Raw genomic sequence first — 19912 nt, forward strand, 5'->3', positions numbered from 1 at the left:
GATTGGTAAATAGACAGTTTTATAGATGAATAGACAGAATGATATAGCAAATGTGGTAAAATGTTAAAATCCATAGATTTGGATATCACAGGGTGTAGGATATGTTGGAGTTCTATGTATGGGGTTTGTATTATTTTTGTCATTGTGCTGTAAGTTTGAAAGCATTTCAAAATAAAAAGTTTAAAAAAAAGCAATTTTATACTTTTTCCCAGTTCTGGTTACTAGAAAGGTAAACAACCATTTCATCACTAAAAGGAGATACCCTGGTATTATGTGCTTCCTGCCGTGATGCAATACAAAGTCCACAGCCCCACCTATGGAGTCTGCTTGCCAAAAAAATTCAACCTGAATCTAATCAAGCCTCTTTGGCAATCTTCCAGTTATAGGAAACCCGGGGTATGGCAACAGTAATATAGGATATATGACCACACAAGGAAGCAAATCTACAACGTTGAACATTCCATAGGACACAGAACCAGTTTGGCAACAAGGTCATGGCACCAAAAAAGGCAGGTGGAGGTGGGGGGTGGGGGCAGGCAGTGATCTTAGCCTGGTCTAAAGTAAGACATCTAAAAGTGATAACAATCAAACATTTGTTTGGATTCTGATTTAAATAAACTAACTCTCAAAAGGTATTTTTGAGACAATCATAAAATTATGATTATGGACTAGGTGGTAGTAGATGTCATGTGGAATTGAAAATTTTATGGCACTGTGGTTATGAAAAACAAAGTTCATCTTTTTAGCAATGCAAACTCCAACTACACCAGAAGTGATTTGTATATGGTTGTTCAAGGTATTATTATGCCTACTTTTTAATGTCTCAAGTCCCATTTAGCCCACATGTGAAATGATGCCACAGCTCTACAATACTTCCATTAAAAATTACTGATATGACATTTGCACACCAATGTTTATAGCAGCGTTATTTACAATTGCAAAGAGATGGAAACAGCCAAAATGTCCATCAACAGAAGAATGGCTAAACAAACTGTGGTATATACATACGATGGAATATTATGCAGCTTTAAGACAGGATAAACTTATGAAGCATGTAATAACATGGATGGACCTAGAGAACATTATGCTGAGTGAGTCTAGCCAAAAACTAAAGGACAGATACTGTATGGTCCCACTGATGTGAATGGACATTCGAGAATAAACTTGGAATATGTCATTGGTAACAGAGTCCAGCAGGAGGTAGAAACAGGGTAAGATAATGGGTAACTGGAGCTGAAGAGATACAGACTATGCAACAGGACTAGATACAAAAACTCAAAAATGGACAGCACAATAATACCTAATTGTAAAGTAATCATGTTAAAACACTGAATGAAGCTGCATCTGAGCTATAGGTTTTGTTTGTTTGTTTGTTTTTGTTTTTTTGTTTTTTTTGTTTTTTTGTTTTTTTTTACTATTATTATTACTTTTATTTCTTTTCTCTATATTAACATTCTATATCTTTGTCTGGTGTGTCGCTAGTTCTTCTAAACCAATGCAAATGTACTAAGAAACGATGATCATGCATCTATGCGATGATGTTAAGAATTACTGATTGCATATGTAGAATGGTATGATTTCTAAATGTTGGGTTAATTTCTTTTTTTTTTCCGTTAATTAATAAAAAAAAAAAAAATTACTGATATGCCAATCGGGTTTTACCGGTCTAACCACTATAGAAAGTTTAACGCTTTCTATAAGAAAAAATGTACCACAGGTTCTAAAGAATACTTATCATCAAAGTTTATGTAAAAACTCATGTTGTAGGTGGAGACTGTAAATGAGAATTATTTTTCTGCTTAACCACACTGGGCATTAGTTTGGAAATTAGGAAAGTCACACTTATCTCTACATGAGAGGATCGCAAACTACAGCTGGTGAGCCAACCCAGTTCAATCTGGGCTTTTGTAAGTAAAGTTTTATTGGAATACAGCCACACTCATTTGTTTAGGTATCGTCTATTGTTGCTTTTGCACTAAAATGGCAGGGCTGAGCAATCCTAATAAAAATTCCAACACCTTTACTTGCAGACATAGAAAAGCCAATAATAAAATTTATTTGGAAGGGTAAGGGGCCCTGAACAGCCAATATCATCTTGAAAAAAAAGAGTGGTATCAGAGGACTAAAATTTCCCAATTTAAAACTTACTACAAAGCTACAATGGTCAAAACAGCATAGTACTGACACATGTATAAACCAATGGAATTGAATTGAGAGTTCAGAAATAAACTTTCACACCTATGGCTCATTGATTATTTTTTAATTTTTTTTTTAAATTGAGAAATCTTCACCCGAATACACTCCACACATGGTATACAATCAACAGCTCACAATATCATCACATAGTTGTGTCTTCTTCACCAGGATCATTTTTTAGAACATTAGCATCACTCTAGGAAAAGAAATAAAAAGAAAAAAGAAAAAAGAAAAACTCATACAGTCCATATCTCTCACTCCTCCCTCTCACTGACCATTAGTATTTCAATCTATACAATTTCTTACCCTTTATCCCCCCCATTATTTATTTACTTTTTAATCATTCTTTTTTTTTTATTTACTCATCTGTCCTTACCCTGGATAAACAGAGCATTAGACACAAAGTTTTCACAATCACAGGGTCACACTGGAAAAACTATATAGTTATATTATCGTCTTCAAGAATCAAGGCTAGGAAACAGAGTTGAGAGGTTATCCTGGAGGTTATTGTTATGCATTATATAGATATCACCTTTTTAACTAAGGTGTAGTGGAAAGGCTGGAGGGAACTGCCTGAAAATGCAGAGCTGTGTGCCAGTAGCCATGTTTCTTGAAGATGAATGTATAGTGATATAGCTTTCGCAGCATGACTGTGTGATTGTGAAAACCTTGTGTCTGATGCTCCTTTTATCTACCTTATCAAAAGATGAGTAAAATATATGGATTAAAACTAAATAAATAATAGGGGGAATAAATGTTAAAATAAATTTAGTAGATTGAAATGCTGGTGATTGGTGAGGGGGCGGGGTAGGGGGTATGATATGTACGAATTTTTTTTTCTTTTTATTTCTTTATCTGGATTGATGCAAGTGTTGTGAGAGGTGATTGTTGTGATGAATATATAACTATGTGATGATATTGTGAGTTATTGATTATATACCAAGAATGGAATGATCATATGGTAAGAATGTTCATGTTTGTATGTTGTTATGTTTTAAAAAATTAAAAAATTAAAAACAAAAAAAAAAGAATCAAGGCTAGGGGAGTTCCAGAAGGATGGCAGAATAGGACAGGTCAAGTTCAACCCTGCTCCAAGGAATAGCTCCAGAAGGGATGAGAAGGTGACTGAGACAGCAATTCCAGGGTATAAGTGACATGGGACAGTCTCCTACACTACACAAGGAGGTGCTGGTTGCAAAAGCTGAAAAACTAGGACACAGAGAACCGGAGAACATCCAGCTAGTGGAAACAGCCTAACAGGAGCCCTCAGAAGGGCACAGATGGGGAGAGAGGGACCAGTAAATAAGCCAAGCTGCCTTCTTTGAATGTGCTACCCTCACCAGCACAGCCCTGCAACCCGTGACTCACCCCATACACCATATACAAGAACGTGATCACCAGCCCCCCACCCCAACCCCAAGAGTGTGCACAACTACCCCAGCCCCAGCCCAAACCACCTCTCCAGCCCCAGCACACAGTCTTGCCCCACCTCTCCCAAGAGCTGCCCACCCAAGTCCAGGCCCTCAACATCTACCTGCCCCCCACTGCCCCCTGTGGGCAGTTGCCGGCATATCAACGCTACGCTTACCTTCATAACTAGGCTACACCTACCCCAGCCCATAGAGTTGTGCAACCCCACCCCTCCCACCCTGAACTCAGTGCATCTATACATCAGTTTACGGCCCTCCCAGATCTAAATTATGCACATGGACCCCAGTCATGCCCGCCAGCTCTGGACAAGCACATCTGGGCCACACTTGCCCCCAGCCCACACACGCTCTACCCCGGCCTATTGCCCCTGAACTCTGCTCCAGTGCATACCAGGGCCCTGCCCCCCAGACCTGTGCACCTGCAAAAATACATCCTCCCTATTGCCGGATGCCCATGCAACTGTGCACTGACTTCCTGACCCCTGTACCCCAACCTTCTGCCCCACATCCTTGAACTTGTACCCTTGTCCCAACCCATGGTACAACTGCCCTGCTCCCACACCTGGCAGGTGCTCATGGGTGCATCTATGCTACATAACCCCAGCCCTGCACACATGTGCACACCTGCTCCAAGCCCCTCCATACCTGTGCAACCGTGCCAAGTCCCCGCCAATCCAACATCACACCCCACCGACCCATGTCCCACAACCCCCATGACCTGTGCCCACCCCTATACACTCCCACATCTGCATCTGAGGCCCCCTGGACCCCTTCCCCTCCATAGAGACACACCTGTGCAACGTCTCCCCTGTGCTCCAACCTCTGTCGATTTAGCCTACATCCTGATACCCATGACTCCAATGTTCCATGCACCCACTCACATCCTACCTGCACACCAGCACCCCTGCATCCACACAGTGCACCATCTGCCTCTCACTGTATCTTACTTCTATGTTCCCCATGACGCACCCTGCTCCTGTTCTCCAAGTCCTGCCTAAGCTGCACGCCATCCCCATGGCCCCCACACCGCACCTCCACAACCCCACACACCACACTCTGTGCTCACAGGCACCAGTGTAGTATTTCCAACCTGTGCCTATACCTGAGCTGCAACTCATCACGACACGGTTGTGCCCCACCTTGCACTCTGCAACCTGCTCCACATCCATCACATAAATATAAAAATTTAGACTACTGAAGGAAATCAACTTCCACAGTAATCCTATCAAGATATTTACATACCGTGAAGACAACAGAAGATCACTAAGCATATCAAGATGCAGACAGATATAGCCCAGCCTAATGACCACATTAAAACACCAGAAGAGACACAGATTTTGGAATAACTAATCAAAGATGTATGGCTAATGACATAAAGGAGATCAAGAAGACACTAGAAGAGCATAAAGAGGAATCTGAAAGAATAAACAGAAAAACAGCAGACATCAAACACAATAAAGATGCTGTAGACCAAATAAAAAATATACTAGAGACACACAACAGCAGATCTGAAGAGGTAGAAGAAAGAATAAGTGAACAAAAGGACAGGACAACTGATTTCAGATACTCAAAACAGCAAATGGCAGAAAAAGTGGAAAAGTTTGAATTGGATCTCAGGGAATTGATGGAAAAAACAAAGCACACAACATCAAAATTACTGATGTCCCAGAAGGAGAAGAGAAAAGGGCTAGGAAGACTAGTTGAGGATATAATGGGGGAAAAGTTTCAAACCCTTATAAAGGACATAAATATACAAATTAAAGAATCCCAACAAACTCCAAACAGAATAAATTCAAATAGGCCTTCCCCAAGACACATACTAATCAGTCTGTAAAATGTTGAAGAGAAGCAAAAAACCCTGAAAGCATCAAGAGAAAAACAATGTACTACATACAAGGGAAACCACATAAGACTAAGTTCAGACTACTCAACTGACACTATGGAGGTGAGAAGGCAGTGGGATGATATATTTAAGATCTTGAAAGAGAGATTTCTAGGCAAGGTCTTTGTATCCCGCCAAATTGTCCTTCAAAACTGAGGGAGAGAGGATGCAAGGGTAGTTCAGTGGTAGAATTTTCATCTGCCAAGTGGGAGACCCAGGTTCAATTTTCAGCCCATGCATTTCCACTGCCCCTCACCTCCACAAAAAAAAAAAAAAAAAAAAAAAATCAACAACTAGTGCTGCAATGATGGGATAGTCACATGGAAAAAGAATGAAATGTGACCCCCACCACACAGCAGACAAAAAAAAAAAAAAAAAAACCGAGGGAGAGATTAAAATCTTCACAGACAAACAAATTCTGAAAGAATTTGTCAATGGGAGACCGCCCCTACAAGAAATACTAATTGGAGGTCTGCTGGGAGGGATGTCTTGAGGAGGACACAGAATAGAAGAGAGTACCAGTAAAGGTAATTTACAGGATAAAAAGAGAAAGAGGGAAAAGAACATATAGATCTGACAACTAAAAGCCAAAGGATAAGATGGTGGATTCAAGAAACACCTTTTTCAGTAATAACTTTGAATGTTAACGGACTAAATTTACCAATTAAAAGATACAGATTAGTAGAATGGATTAAGAAATATAATCCAGCTATATGATGCACACAAGAGACACATCTTAGACACAAAGACACAAACAGATTGAAAGTGAAAGGATGGAAAAAGATGTTCCACCAAGTTGTAACCAAAAGAAAGCAGGAATAGCTATACTAATATCGGACAAAATAGATTTTCAATGTAAAGACCTCATAAGAGACAAAGAAGGACACTATATATTAATAAAAGGGACAATTCACCAAGAAGAAATAACAATCATAAATATTTATGTTCCAAATCAAGTAGCTCCAAAGCATATGAAACAGACATTGGTGAAACTGAAGTGGGGATAAACATTTCAACAATAATAATAGAGACTTCAACACACCACTCCCCTCTAAAGACAGAACAACCAGACAGAGGGTCAATAAGGAAAAAGAGAACTTAAAGAACTTGATAAATGAATTAGACCTAATAGACATATACAGGTTATTAAACTCCAATCACCAGGATATACATTCTTCTCTAGTGCTCATGGAACATTCTCCAGGATGGATCATATGCTGGGACACAAAACAGGTCTTTATAAATTTAAAGACATTGATATTATTCAAGCACTTTCTCTGATCACAACAGAATGAAGCTAGAAATCAGTAACAAACAAAGAATGAGAATATTCACAAATACATGGAGATTAAATAAAGCACTCTTAAACAAGCAGCGGGTCAAAGAAGAAATTGTTCAAGAAATCAGTAGCTATCTGGAGACGAAAAAAAACGAGAATACAACATATCAGAACTTCTGTGATGTGGGAAAGGCTGTGCTGAGAGGGAAATTTATTGCCCTAAATGCCTATATTAAAAAAGAAGACAAAGCAAAAATCAAAGACTTAATGCTCACCCAGAGTAACTTGAGAAAGAACAGCAAACTAACCCCAAAGCAAACAAAAGAAGAGAAATAACAAAGATTAAAGCAGAGTTAAATGAATGGAAGAACAAAAGAACAATAGAAAGAATCAATAAAACAAAAAACTGGTTCTTTGAGAAAATCAGTAAAATCGATGGATCACTAGCAAGGCTGACAAAGAAAAAAAGAGAGAGGATACAAATAAACAAAAACTGAAATGAGAGGGGAGTCTCATTTGTTTGTTTCAGATGCTGAACAAACAAAAGATATTATAAGAGGATATTATGAACAACTATACGCCACAGCTTAGATGAAATGGTCAAATTCCTAGTAAAACACTGTGCTGGTTTGAAAAGATTTATGCACCCTAGAAAAGCCATGCTTTAATTCTAATCCCATTTCGTAAAGACAGCAGTTTCTTCTAATCTGTATTCAGCACTGTATGTTGGAAACTTTAATTAGATTATCTCCATGGAGATGAGACTCAATCAAGTATGGGTATTAAACCTGATCAGGTGGAAACATGTTTCTACCCATTCCAGGTGGGTTTGATTACTTTACTGGAATCCTTTAAGAGGAAGCATTTTTGGAAAAGGCTTGAGATTCTGAGAGAGCAGAGAATGATAACAGAACGATATAGCCATGATAAGCAGGGTCCAACAGCCAGCAATTTTTGAAGATAAAGAAGGAAAACACCTCCCCGGGAGCTTCAGAAAACAAAAGCCCTGGAGAGAAAGCTGGCAGATACTGCCACGTTTGCCATGTGCCCTTCCAGCGGAGATAGAAACACTGAACGTCATCCGCCTTCTTGAACCAAGGTATCTTTCCCTGGATACCTTAGATTGGACATTTTTTTGGCCTTAGAACTGTAAACTAGCAACTTATTAAATTCCCCCTTTTAAAAACCATTCCATTTCTGGTATATTGCATTCTGGCAGCTAACAAACTAGAACACACACAAACTACACTGACTCAGGAAGAAATAGAAGATCGCAACAAACCAATCACAAGTAGAGATACAATCAGTCATCAAAAATCTCCCTACAAAGAAAAGCTCAGGGCCAGATGAGCTGGGGAATTTTATCAAACATTCCAAAAAGAACTAACACTAATCCTGCTCAAACTTTTCCCAAAAGTTTATTTTATGATGCTAACATCACTTTAATACCAAAACCAGGTAAAGACACTAAAAGAAAGGAATTAGGCCTATCTCCCTAATAAACATAGATGTAATTCTCAACAAAATATTAGCAAACTGAATCCAACAACACATTAAAAAATTATACACCACAAATTATACACCACAAGTGGGCTTTATACCAGGAATGTAAGGATAGTTCAATACAAGAAAATCAATAAATAAGCACATCAATAAATTGAAAGGGAAAAATCACATGATCATCTCGACTGATGCTGAAAAAGCATTTGACAAAATTCAACATTCTTTTCTGATAAAAATACTTCAAAGGGTAGGAATCAAAGTTAACTTCCTCAATAAGATAAAGGGCATATATGAAAAACTGATAGTGGGCATCATACTCAATGGAGAAAGACTGAAAACTTTCCCTATCAGATTGGGAACGAGACAAGGATGCCCTCTGTCACCATTATTTTTCAACATTGTACTAGAGGTTCTAGCTACAGCAATCACACAGGAAAAAGAAATAAAAATAAAAAGAAATAAAAGGCATCCAAATTGGAAAGGAAGAAGTAAAACTTTCATTATTTACAGATGACAATACTACACTTGAAAAATTCTTAGAAATCTACAACAAAGTTACTTGAGCTAATAAACAAATTCAGGAAGGTAGTAGGATATAAAACTAATGTGCAAAAATCAGTAACGTTTCTATACACAAGCAATGACCTGAGAAATCAGTTAAGGAAAAAATTCCATTAAAACTAGCAACTAAAAGAATCAAGTATCTAGGAATGAACTTAACTAGGGATGTAAAGGAGTTGTAAACAGAAAACTATATAACATTGCTATAAGCAATCAAAGATTTAAATAGATGGAAAGACAGTCCCTACTCATGGGTAGGAAGGTTAAATATAGTTAAGATGTCAGTTCTACTCAAATTGATCTATAGAGTCAATGCAGCACCAATCAAAATTCCAATATACTCTGAAGACTTGGAAAAGCTAGTTTACCAAATTCATCTGGAAGGGAAAGAGACCCCAAATAGCTAAAAGCATTCTAAAACAGAAGAACAAAGTGGGATGATTAACACTTCCTGATTTTAAAACTTATTATAAAGCCATAGTGGTCAAAATAGCATGGTACTGGCACAAAGATAGACATATTGACCAATGGAATAGAATCAAGAATGTAGAAACAGACCACCAAATCTATGGCAAACTGATTTTTGACAAGGCCCCTGAATCCACTGAATGGGGACAAAACAGTTTTTTCAATAAATGGGCATGGAAGAACTGGATATCAACAGCCAAAAGAATGAGAGAGCCCTTACCTTACATCCTATACAAAAATTAACTCAAAGGGGATCAGAAACCTAAATATAAGAACTAGTACCATAAAGCTCCTAGAAGAAATTGTAGGGAAACATCTTCATGACCTAGTAGTAGAAACAGATAGCTTCCTAAACTTTTACACCCAAAGCATAAGCAACAAAAGAAAACATAGGTAAATGGGAATTCCTCAAAATCAAATGCTTTTGCACCTCAAAAGACTTAGTCAAAAAAGGTGAAGAGGCAGCCAATCAACTGGAGAAAATATTTAGAAATCACACATCGAACAAAGGATTGATATCCTGTAAACATGAAAAAAATCAAATCACTCAACAACAAAAGAAAAAACATCCCAGTTATAAAATGGGCTAAAGATATGAATAAGCATTTTTCTGAAGAGCAAATACAGATGGCTTAAAAGTACATGAAGAGAAGTTCCTTATAATGTAGATCAAGAACTACAATGAGATACCACCTCACACTTATGACAATGGCTGCTATTAAACAAACAGGAAACTACAAATGTTGGGAGAGGATATGGAGAAATTGGGACACTTATGCGCTGCTACTGGGCATGTATAATGGTACAGCCACTATGGAAGACAGTTTGGTGGTTCCTAGGGAAACTAAATATCGAGTTGCCCTATGACCCAGCAATAGCACTACTTGGTATATATTCAGAGGAGCTGAAAGCAGTGACACAAACATACATTTGCAAACTGAGGTTCATAGCAGCATCATTCACAATCTCCAAAAGATGGAAACGATCCAAAGGCCCATCAATGGACAAGTTGATTAACAAAATGTGGTACATACATATGATGGAATATTATGCAGCAGTAAGACAAAATGACATCCTGAAGCACATGACAAAATGGATGAGCCTTAGGAACATAACGCTGAGTGAAATAAGCCAGACACAAAAGGATAGACACTGTATGACTCCACTTTTATGATCATGGCAAAGGTAAAATCAGAGGTTTATGATACAGAATATAAGGGACCTGGAGATGCATGGCAGCTGGAAATGGGTGAATGGTTAGCTAATGAGGTTGAACTCAAACATAAGGGAACAGATAGAGGTGAAGGCAATTCACTAGTGGGTCTATAAGTAAAACTGCCTTGTTGAAAGTGAACATGATTGACAGGGATTATGTGGATGCACGTGTCCCACTGATCAGCATGCAAGTGTGAATGAGTTCTTGCATGTACTACTTCAAGGGTGTGATTCTTGTACAGGGAGTGTGTGGGTTCAGGGTATGGGGGGGAAGGCTGCTGTTGTGCATTGTGGGCTATGTTTAACAGGAGGGCATCAACAGTTAGGAGGGTACCAACACCAGAGGTGGATGATAGGGGGGAAGGATGAGTTAAGGGGAGGTTTGGATTTTCTATTTGGTGAGAGTGTGTTTATTGGATTGTCTTTCTCTTGGGAAAAATGAAATTGTCTAAAATTGAGAGTGATGATGGACTTTTGGCTTCAAACATTATACATGATGTCTAGTGAATGGGGGTGCCTAAAGGATGCACGGATTGAGAAGGAGATAGGCGAATGATGGTGTATACATATGATCAGATACTGTGCTGCTACAAAAAGGAATGAAGTTGTGAGGCATTGTGAATGAACCTGTGGGACATTTGGGGAGGCAAAATAGGTCAGAAACAAAAAAGCAATTATTGTATGGTCTCCTTTAGAAAATGCTTGTAAGAAAACAGGAGCCTAGATTGTAAGCTCTTATAGCAATCACATTTAGTCTTGAGTGGTAATTATTACTTCTGGATTTTAAGAAGCTGTTTTATATATATATATAACCTGATATTTGGAGACCAGAATGAAGCTGATCAGGTCAGCATTAAGGTGATTCAGAGCACAGGGAAGACATTGTCTATATTTTAGAACCTAACCTATTCTTTGAGTCCAAAGGAAGAAAGCTTCATTTTGTTCAGAACCTAAATTTTCTTTAGTACATAATCTAACTCAATCTGTCTGGATAGCTCATTTAAACAATCAAAACACAGGGAGCCCAGAATAAGAATGACTGCCTTTATCCTTTATGGCTTAATATAATGCCTTCATTCACCCTAGAATACATTAAGCAGATAATCAGAAAGTATTGATAAAGTCCATTGAGGGATGGGAAATAAAATATGAACTACTGAACTTTACCACCAGGAAAACCCCTGATGCTGTGTCAGACAGTGAGAACATCCAAATCAATGGGCCAAACTCTTGATCTTGAGATTTGCTCTTGTGAAGCTTATGTATGTACCAGAGAAGCTTGGCCTACTTATAGGTATGCATAAGAGTTACTTCAGGAGGACCTCTTTTGTTGATCGGATGTGGCCTCACTCTCTCTAACCCCAACTCTCCAAGTGAAATCATTGTCCTCACACGGGACTTTCATCCAAGGCTGAAAGTTGCCCTGGGGGTGTGAGAGATGACTCCCAGGGATGAGTCTGGTCCTGAAACCATGGGATCAACAATGCCATCCTGACCAGAAGAGGGAAAAGAAACATAACAAATACAGTATAAGTGGCTGAGAGAGCTCAAATAGAGTCGAGAGACCACTCTGTAGGTCACTCTTACACAAACTTCAGTTAGACACTGCTACTTATCATAAGTTGGCCAAACCCAACCAAAACCAAAAGAACAACTAGGGCAATATATAAGATTCTACAAAGGTCCCATGCACTGTGGTAACTTTCCAGAAACCTACAACCTCCAGATGGGTCCCTGGACCAGGTAAGTCCTGAAACCTAGAAAGACCAGCATCTCCAGAACATCAGCTAGTTCCATCCCCCTATCCCATATTATTGACAGTCCCTGCCAATATGAAAAAAGTTAGAACAGGCATAGCCCAAATACCCCTGCACAGTGGGAGAAAGATCAAAGGTACTGGTAGAGTTATACAGAGAAGGTAGGGTTTAACAAATGAGTAGAATGCTGAATCATTATATTGATATTTCTTTTAGTCTCCAGTATCTTGGAGTAGCTAAAAGTAAAAACCTAAAACTGTGGAACTGCAACCCATATCAAACTCTGAAATCTGTTCTACAATTAATTGCTGCAATATGCTTTGAAATAAGACAAAGGTTGATATCCTGTATATATAAGGAAATCATACAACTCAACAACAAAAGAACAAATAACCCTATTATAAAATGGGCTAAAGATATGAATAGGTATTTTTCTGAAGAGCGAATATATGCATAGAAAATGATAAAGCAAATGTGGCAGAATAGTAACCTTTGGAGAAACTATGTTAAGGATATATGGGAATTCTTTCTACTGGTTTATTATATGTTTTCTGTAAATCTAAAAATTATTTCAAAATAAAAAGTCACCAATTATAAAAAAAAAAGAAAAGAATCAAGGCTACTGGAACACAGCTCAACAGCTGCAGGTACTTCACTCTAGCCACTTCATACACCATAAGCTAAAAAGGAATATCTATATAATGCATAAGAATAACCTCCAGGATAACCTCTCAACTCTGAAATCCCTCAGCTACTCAATCTTTTTTCTGTCTCGTTTCTCTCTTACCCCTTTTTGACAAGAAGTCCTTCTCAATCACATGATGCTGGGTTCCAGTTCATCGTGGGAATCCTGTCCCATGTTGCCAGGGAGATTTACACCCCTGGGAGACATGTCCCACATGGGAGGGAGGGCAGTGAGTTCACCTGCTAAGTTGCCTTAGAGAGAGAGGCCACATCTGAGCAACACAAGAGGTTCTCTGGGGGTAACTCTTAGGCCTAATTTTAAGTAGGCTTAGCCTCCTCATTGGAGGAATCAGTTTTATAGAGGCAAACCCCAAAATCGAGGGCTTGGCCTATTGATTCAGTTGTCCTCACTGCTTATGAGAATATTATGAATTCCCCAAATGGGGAAATTTAATATTTCCTCCTTTCTCCCCAGTACTTTGCAAACACTTTTTCATTTCCTGCTCAAATTACTCTGGGATGTACTGGGCATCACACTAACCTGTACAAACCAATAGGATCTCAGGTATGGCCAACTGATTTTTGACAAGGGTGCCAAGTCAACTCAACTGGGAAAAAATAGTCTCCGCAAAATCACTATGTTAATATTTCTTCTAGCTGCCAGTGTTTTGGAAGCAGCTAGAAGGAAAAATCTGAGTTGAGGGAATGGAAGCCCATGACAAATGCTGGGACCTGTTCCGTAGCTGCTATTGAGATGTGCTTTGAATATTATTGCTTTTTTCTTTCTATATATATATATATATGTTATATTTTACAACAAAAATATGGTAAAAAAAAAAAAACAACCATAGGCAGCTATAGTTTAGATAAAATACATTCCTGAAATAAAAAATTTGAAAATATTTAATAACATAGCTCAACTACTTTAGCAAAGCTGATATTTGTAATAATTTTTTACTTGATATTTTAAGAATGCACAGTTTTGATAGTTAATCAAGTGGTATTTAAAATAGTGCTTAACTGTAGAGCTGTGTTCCAGTAGCCATGTTTCTTGAAGATGACTGTATAATAATATAGCTTTTACAATGTGACTGTACGATTGTGACAACCTTGTATCTGATGCTCCTTTTATCTATGGTATGGACAAATGAGTAAGAAATATGGATAAAAAAATAAAAAATAGGGGGAACAAAGGTTAAAATAAATTGAGTAGATTCAAATACTAGTGTCAAAAAGAAGGAGGGGGTAAGGGCTATGATACGTATGAGATTTTTCTTTTTTATTTCTTTTGCTGGAGTGATGCAAATGTTAAAAAAAAGATCATGGTGATGAATATACAACCATGTGATGATATTGTAAGCCACTGATTGTATACCATGTATGGAATGTTTGTAGTCATGAATGCTTGTATGTTTTTATGTTATGTTTTTAAAATAAAAATATTTTTTAAAAAGATAGAGTTTTTAATATTAAGAAATTCTGATATCTTTATCTATAGATTTTTTTTTCTTCCTTGCTTTATATTTTAAATTGGTTTATAAAACATATTGTACAGGGCACTGCAAAAGTGGCTCAGCGGCAAGAATTCTTGCCTGCTGAGCTGGAGACCCAGGTTCGATTCCAGGAGCCTGCCCATGCCAAAAAAAAACGTATTGTACAAACAAGCTTTATGATGATTACTTAAATTTTTTTTTTAAATATGCCTATGGATAAGCTAACTAAGAAATCCATTTTAGGTGGTTAAGATTTTCATATGTTCATTATAAATATATTTGTATCTTCCTATTTTACTGAAATCAGGAAAATGTTTAGTAACATAGGTCATTACTATAGTAAAGCAGATATTTGTAAGAACTTTCTACTTGATATTTTGAGAACATTTACAGTTTTGACAGCTGAGAAAATGATATTTAAGTTAGTGTTTAATGTCTAGAATTGAAGAACTTTGTTATTTGAATTTGTGGAATTTTTCCTTGTTGCCTTAATTTTTAATTGGTTTGTGAAACTTACTGCACAAACACAGGTTTTACAATGATTATATGGACATTTTATCTAAATATGCTCATGGCTAAGCTAAATAAGATATCAATTTCTGGTGGTTCTAAGTGTATTGTTTTCTTAAATAAAATACACAAACAAACAAAATAGAGCTGGGAAAATTGGCTATTCATATGCAAAAGAATGAAGACCCTTATCTCACACCATACAGAAAAATTAACTCAGAATATTCAAAGACCTAAATAAAAGAACTCGGGCTGTCAAACTCCTAAAAAAAAAAAAAATGTAAGGAAGCATATTCAGGACCGTGTATTAGGCAATAGTTTCTTAGACCTTACATCAAAGGCACAAGCAACAAGAGAGAAAATGGATATACAAGACCTCATAAAATTAAAATCTTCTGTGCATCAAAGGACTTCATCATGAAAGTAAAAGGGAAACCTAGAAAATGGGAGACAATACTTGGAACCACATATCAGATATGGGTTTAATATCCAGAATTTATAAGGAAATCCTACAAATCAACAACAAATAGAGAAAAAATTAAAAATGGGCAAAGGAAAACCTCCTTGAGAGACTGGGGGGAAATGTGGAAATATTTAATTTCCTCATCTGGGGAATTCCAGATATTCTCTCAAGCATTAGGGACTCCCAATTTAGTAAAAGAATTCCTCAATCTTGGAGCTTGCCCTTATGAAATGTATTCCTGCAAAGGAGAAGCTAAACCTACTCACAAGTATGCCTAATAGTCTCCCCCAGAGAACCTCTTTTGTTGCTCAGATGTGGCCCCTATCTCTAAGACAACCCTGCAAATAAACTCAATACCTACCTCGCCCCTTAGCCCTCTCCATCCTGCCTACTAAATTGGACATGGCTCCCAGGAGTGTAAATTGCCCTGCTCATGTGGGACATGACTCCCAAGGATGAGCCTGGCTCTGCTTTCATGGGACTGAAAAAGCCTTCCTGACCAAAAAGTGGAAGAGAAATTAAACAAAATAAAGTTTCAGTGGCTAAGAGATTTCAAATGGTGTTGAGAGGGCATGTTGGAGGTTATTCTTATGCATTATATAGATATTCTTTTTTAGTTTCTAATGTATTAGAACAGCTAGAAGGAAATACCTGAAATTACTGAAATTGTAATCCAGTAGCCTTGATTCTTGATGATGGCTGAATAAATATATAGTTTTTACAGTGTGACTATATGATTGTGAAAACCTTGTGACTGACACATCCTTTATCCAATATATTGGCAGATGTGTAAGAAAATAAAGATAAAAAATAAATAAATAACAGGAGGGGGAATAAGGGGCATGGGATGTTTTGGGTGTTCTTTTTTATTTTTTGGAGTAATGAAAATGTTCTAAATTTGACTGTGGTGATGAATGCACAACCAAATGATAATATTATGAGCCATGATTACATACTTTGGATGATTATAGAGTATATGAATATATCTTAACAAAATTACATTTTAAAAAACGGGCAAAGGACTTGAACAGACATTCTTCCAAGATACACAAATAGCCAAAATGCACATGAAAAGATGCTCAGCATCATTAGCCATTATGGAAATGCAAATCAAAACCATAATAAGATTATCATTTCACACCCAACAGAATGTCTACTATTTTAAAAAAAGCAAAAAATTACAAGTGTTGGAAGGATGTTAAGAAACAGGAGCATTCATTCACTTTTGGTGGGAATTTAAAAAGGTGCAGGTGCTCCGGAAAAGACTTTGCTGGTTCCTCAGAATGTATAGGAATTACCATATGATCCAGCCATCCCACTTCTAGGAACATACTCAAAAGAATCGGAAGGAGGGACTCAAATTGATATTTGCACCCTAATGTTCACAGCAGCATTATTCACAACTGCTGAAAGATGGAAGCAACCCAAGTGTCCATCAATAGATGAATGGATAAGCAAAATACGGTATCCATTCATAATGGAATGTTATGCAGCTGTAAAAAGAAATAAGGTTATATGACAAAATAAGTCAGATACAAAAAGACAAAATATGACCCCACTGATATGAAATAATTAGTATAAGCAAACTCATAGAGTCAGAAATTAGAATACAGGTTATCAGGGTATGCTGGTATGAAAATGTTGTGTACCCTAGAAAAGCCATATTCTTTAATCCTCATTCAATATTGCTGGGTGGGATTTTTTATTAAATTATTTTCATGGAGATGTGACCCACCCAATTGTGGATGATACATTTTGATTAGGTGGTTTCCACACAGATGTGTCTCTACCCATTAAGGTGGAGTTGCTTACTGGAGCCCCTTTAGAGGGAACCATTTTGGAAAAAGCTTTAGAGCCCACGCCAGAGATCTTTGGAGATGCAGAAAGAAAATGCCCCTGGGGAAGCCGTATGAAGCCAAGAGGGAAAACCAGCAGATGTTGCCACATGCCTTCCAGCTGACAGAGGTGTTGCAAACCCATTGGCCTTTCTTAAATCAAGCTATGTCTCCCTGGATGCCTTAGTTTGGATATTTTTATAGACTTAGAAGTGTAAACTTGCAACTTAATATTAATTGTCCTTTTAAAAGCTGTTCCATTTTTGGTATATTGCATCCCAGCAGCTTTAACAAACCGAAACACAGGGCTGGGGAGGGACAGGGAAAGGGAAATTAGAGTTTAATTGGTACAGAATTTCTGTTAGGGATGGTGGAAGTTTAGGTAATGGAGGATGGTGATGGTAGTACAGCACTGGGTGAATACAGTTGACACCACTGAATTATATATCTGTACGTGTTAAAGGGGGGAAATTTCAGGTTGTATATATGTTACTAAAATAAAAATAAATGAGATTGGGATTGGAAAGGAAGAAACAATGTTTTCATCATTTGCAGATGATGGAATTGTCAACTACAATCAACAAATATTAAGATCACTATGGAGAAAAATATAGAGATTTACTGAAGGACATAAAAGAAGACATGAATAAACAAAAAAAAAAGATATGTTCTTAGATTCAAATATTTAGCAGTATTCTTTTCCCCAAACTCTCTCCAACTAATCTGTAAATTTAATGCAGTCCCAGTAAACATCCCAACAGGGTTTCTTAAATGCAACTTGTTGAGCTGATTAAACAACTTATATAGAAGAGTTATTGCAGGAGGATAGATAATTATTTTAAACAGGGAAGCATGCCTATCAAAAATCAAAACAAAATGAAGTTAAGAGGTATTGGTACATTAGGAAAAAAAAAAGGCAGGCTTGGGTATGTAGTTCCATAAATCACATGGCCCATAAACCCTGAAATATTTACTATTTGGCTCTTTACAGAAAAAGTTTGCTGAGCCCTGCTCTAAACCATCTCTTGAAATCCCATTGATGACCCAGGTGCCACTAAATATTCAACTAAAGTAAAAGTGCTTCAGTTCCAAGGTCTGATGCTCAAGCTGTCACCATCTGATGAGGCCCAAGTGAAGAACGAATGCTTTGGGTAAAACATGCATCTGATTTCAAATTTTAGAAATATTTTTATGGCCAAATAAGCCTATCTCAGTGTGGCTTGGAGGAAAAATGACAAAATAGACATGCAAGTTAATCAATCTTATGTAAAAGGCTTTGCCATCATGGCAGGTTATAAAAGAGTATTTACTTGCAAAGTTCCTCCCTTTTTAACCCTGATATTATCTTTCTCAAAAATGTGAAGACTCATATTGTTTAATTATTTATTGTCTGTCTATACATATAGTATGTGGGCTTCATGAAAGCAGGGAATTTCTTATGCCTCAGTGCCTAGAAAGGTACTTGTCAAGTTTAGGCATTCAGTAACCATTCAATTATGGGTATTAGGGTTCTGTTTTACCAACACTTAACAACTCTGAGACTTTGACCAACCTTTACCAAAACTTTACTAAAAAGTCATCATTGTTCGTATCCCATTCCTCTCCCAAACACCTTTCCCCATTAGCAGCAATGTTTAGACTCCACAGCTCCTGTTTCTCAAATTTGAGTGATTAATGCAATATGGCATTTTGAATAAACCATTCTGTTAGACAAATTCCTACATGTTTCGGAGATAGCTGAAGAAGAAACAGTATTTACATTAACTTCTACTTTTAAGTTTTAGGTCTGAAGCTTAATTAAGTGTCTTTCGTTTAAGGAAGATAGACTAGGTAGTAAATACTAGATCAAATTTCTGTTCCAGTTTCTAAGATCGTTGAAAAGACTTAATAGTTTATACTCCTACCCATGGAAGGCAGAAAAAAAAAAGACAGAAAAGAGTAAAGAAAGTTAGGGAGAAGGTTGATTTGTAGGGGTTAAAGAGTGATTACTGACAGCTCACTTTTCTGCATGCTGGTCTGTGACTGAATACTTACGCTCCCCTGGCAAAAGACAAATTTCTTCAGAGAAGTTTACTGGTGGTAGCAGCTGCCATTTCAAAACAAATTGAACATGTGTATGTGTGTGGGGCTGTTTAGAAAACATTCTTGCCTTTTTTATCCCAAAGGGTATTGAGAACTAATTAAGCAAGGAAGAAATTAAAATTAATACAGTAGATTTTAAAAGAATGCTTAAAATTGAAATTGAATTAGAATTTAAACAAAATTAAATTAGAAAAATCTTTAGAAAAAAATCCACTTATTTGTTTCTCCGATTGGAACACTTCTTATACTAGTAATGGCCACTGGCACATTCAACAAAAAAGCTCTTCTCTTCTAATCAAGCATCTTGATCCAAAGGTCTTTGAACACCTACAGGTTGACCTCATTCAAACATCATTAAATGAACACATGCTACCAGTTTCTCTTACCCCAGCCAAAGTCAAAATGTTTTCCAATGACTTGGTCATGATGAGATGCTTCTTGGCACGAGTTACGGCGACATACAGTAAATTCCACTCATCCTCAGAAAATGACTCTAAAGAAAAGAAGAGGAAAAAATAGGACCTCAAAAGACTGCTTACAAAAATTTATGTTCT

The 19912-nt window shown here is 37.2% G+C and overlaps 1 protein-coding gene across 9 annotated transcripts in view; it reads right to left on the reverse strand.

The window, feature by feature from the left end:
• The window catches only part of FBH1 (F-box DNA helicase 1), a 75419-nt gene that overhangs the window by 14057 nt on the left and 41450 nt on the right, over positions 1 to 19912 (reverse strand). For 8 of the 9 annotated variants that reach the window (XM_077169505.1, XM_077169498.1, XM_077169499.1 and 5 more), the window contains one exon: positions 19745 to 19851. In XM_077169505.1, the coding sequence (XP_077025620.1) occupies positions 19745 to 19851 (107 nt within the window). Of the gene's footprint in view, positions 1 to 1356; positions 2393 to 19744; positions 19852 to 19912 lie in introns of those variants that run through there. The other variant, XM_077169504.1, reaches the window with a different exon arrangement.

This window comes from Tamandua tetradactyla, chromosome 7 (genome assembly GCF_023851605.1).
Source record: "Tamandua tetradactyla isolate mTamTet1 chromosome 7, mTamTet1.pri, whole genome shotgun sequence".
NCBI lineage: Eukaryota > Metazoa > Chordata > Mammalia > Pilosa > Myrmecophagidae > Tamandua > Tamandua tetradactyla.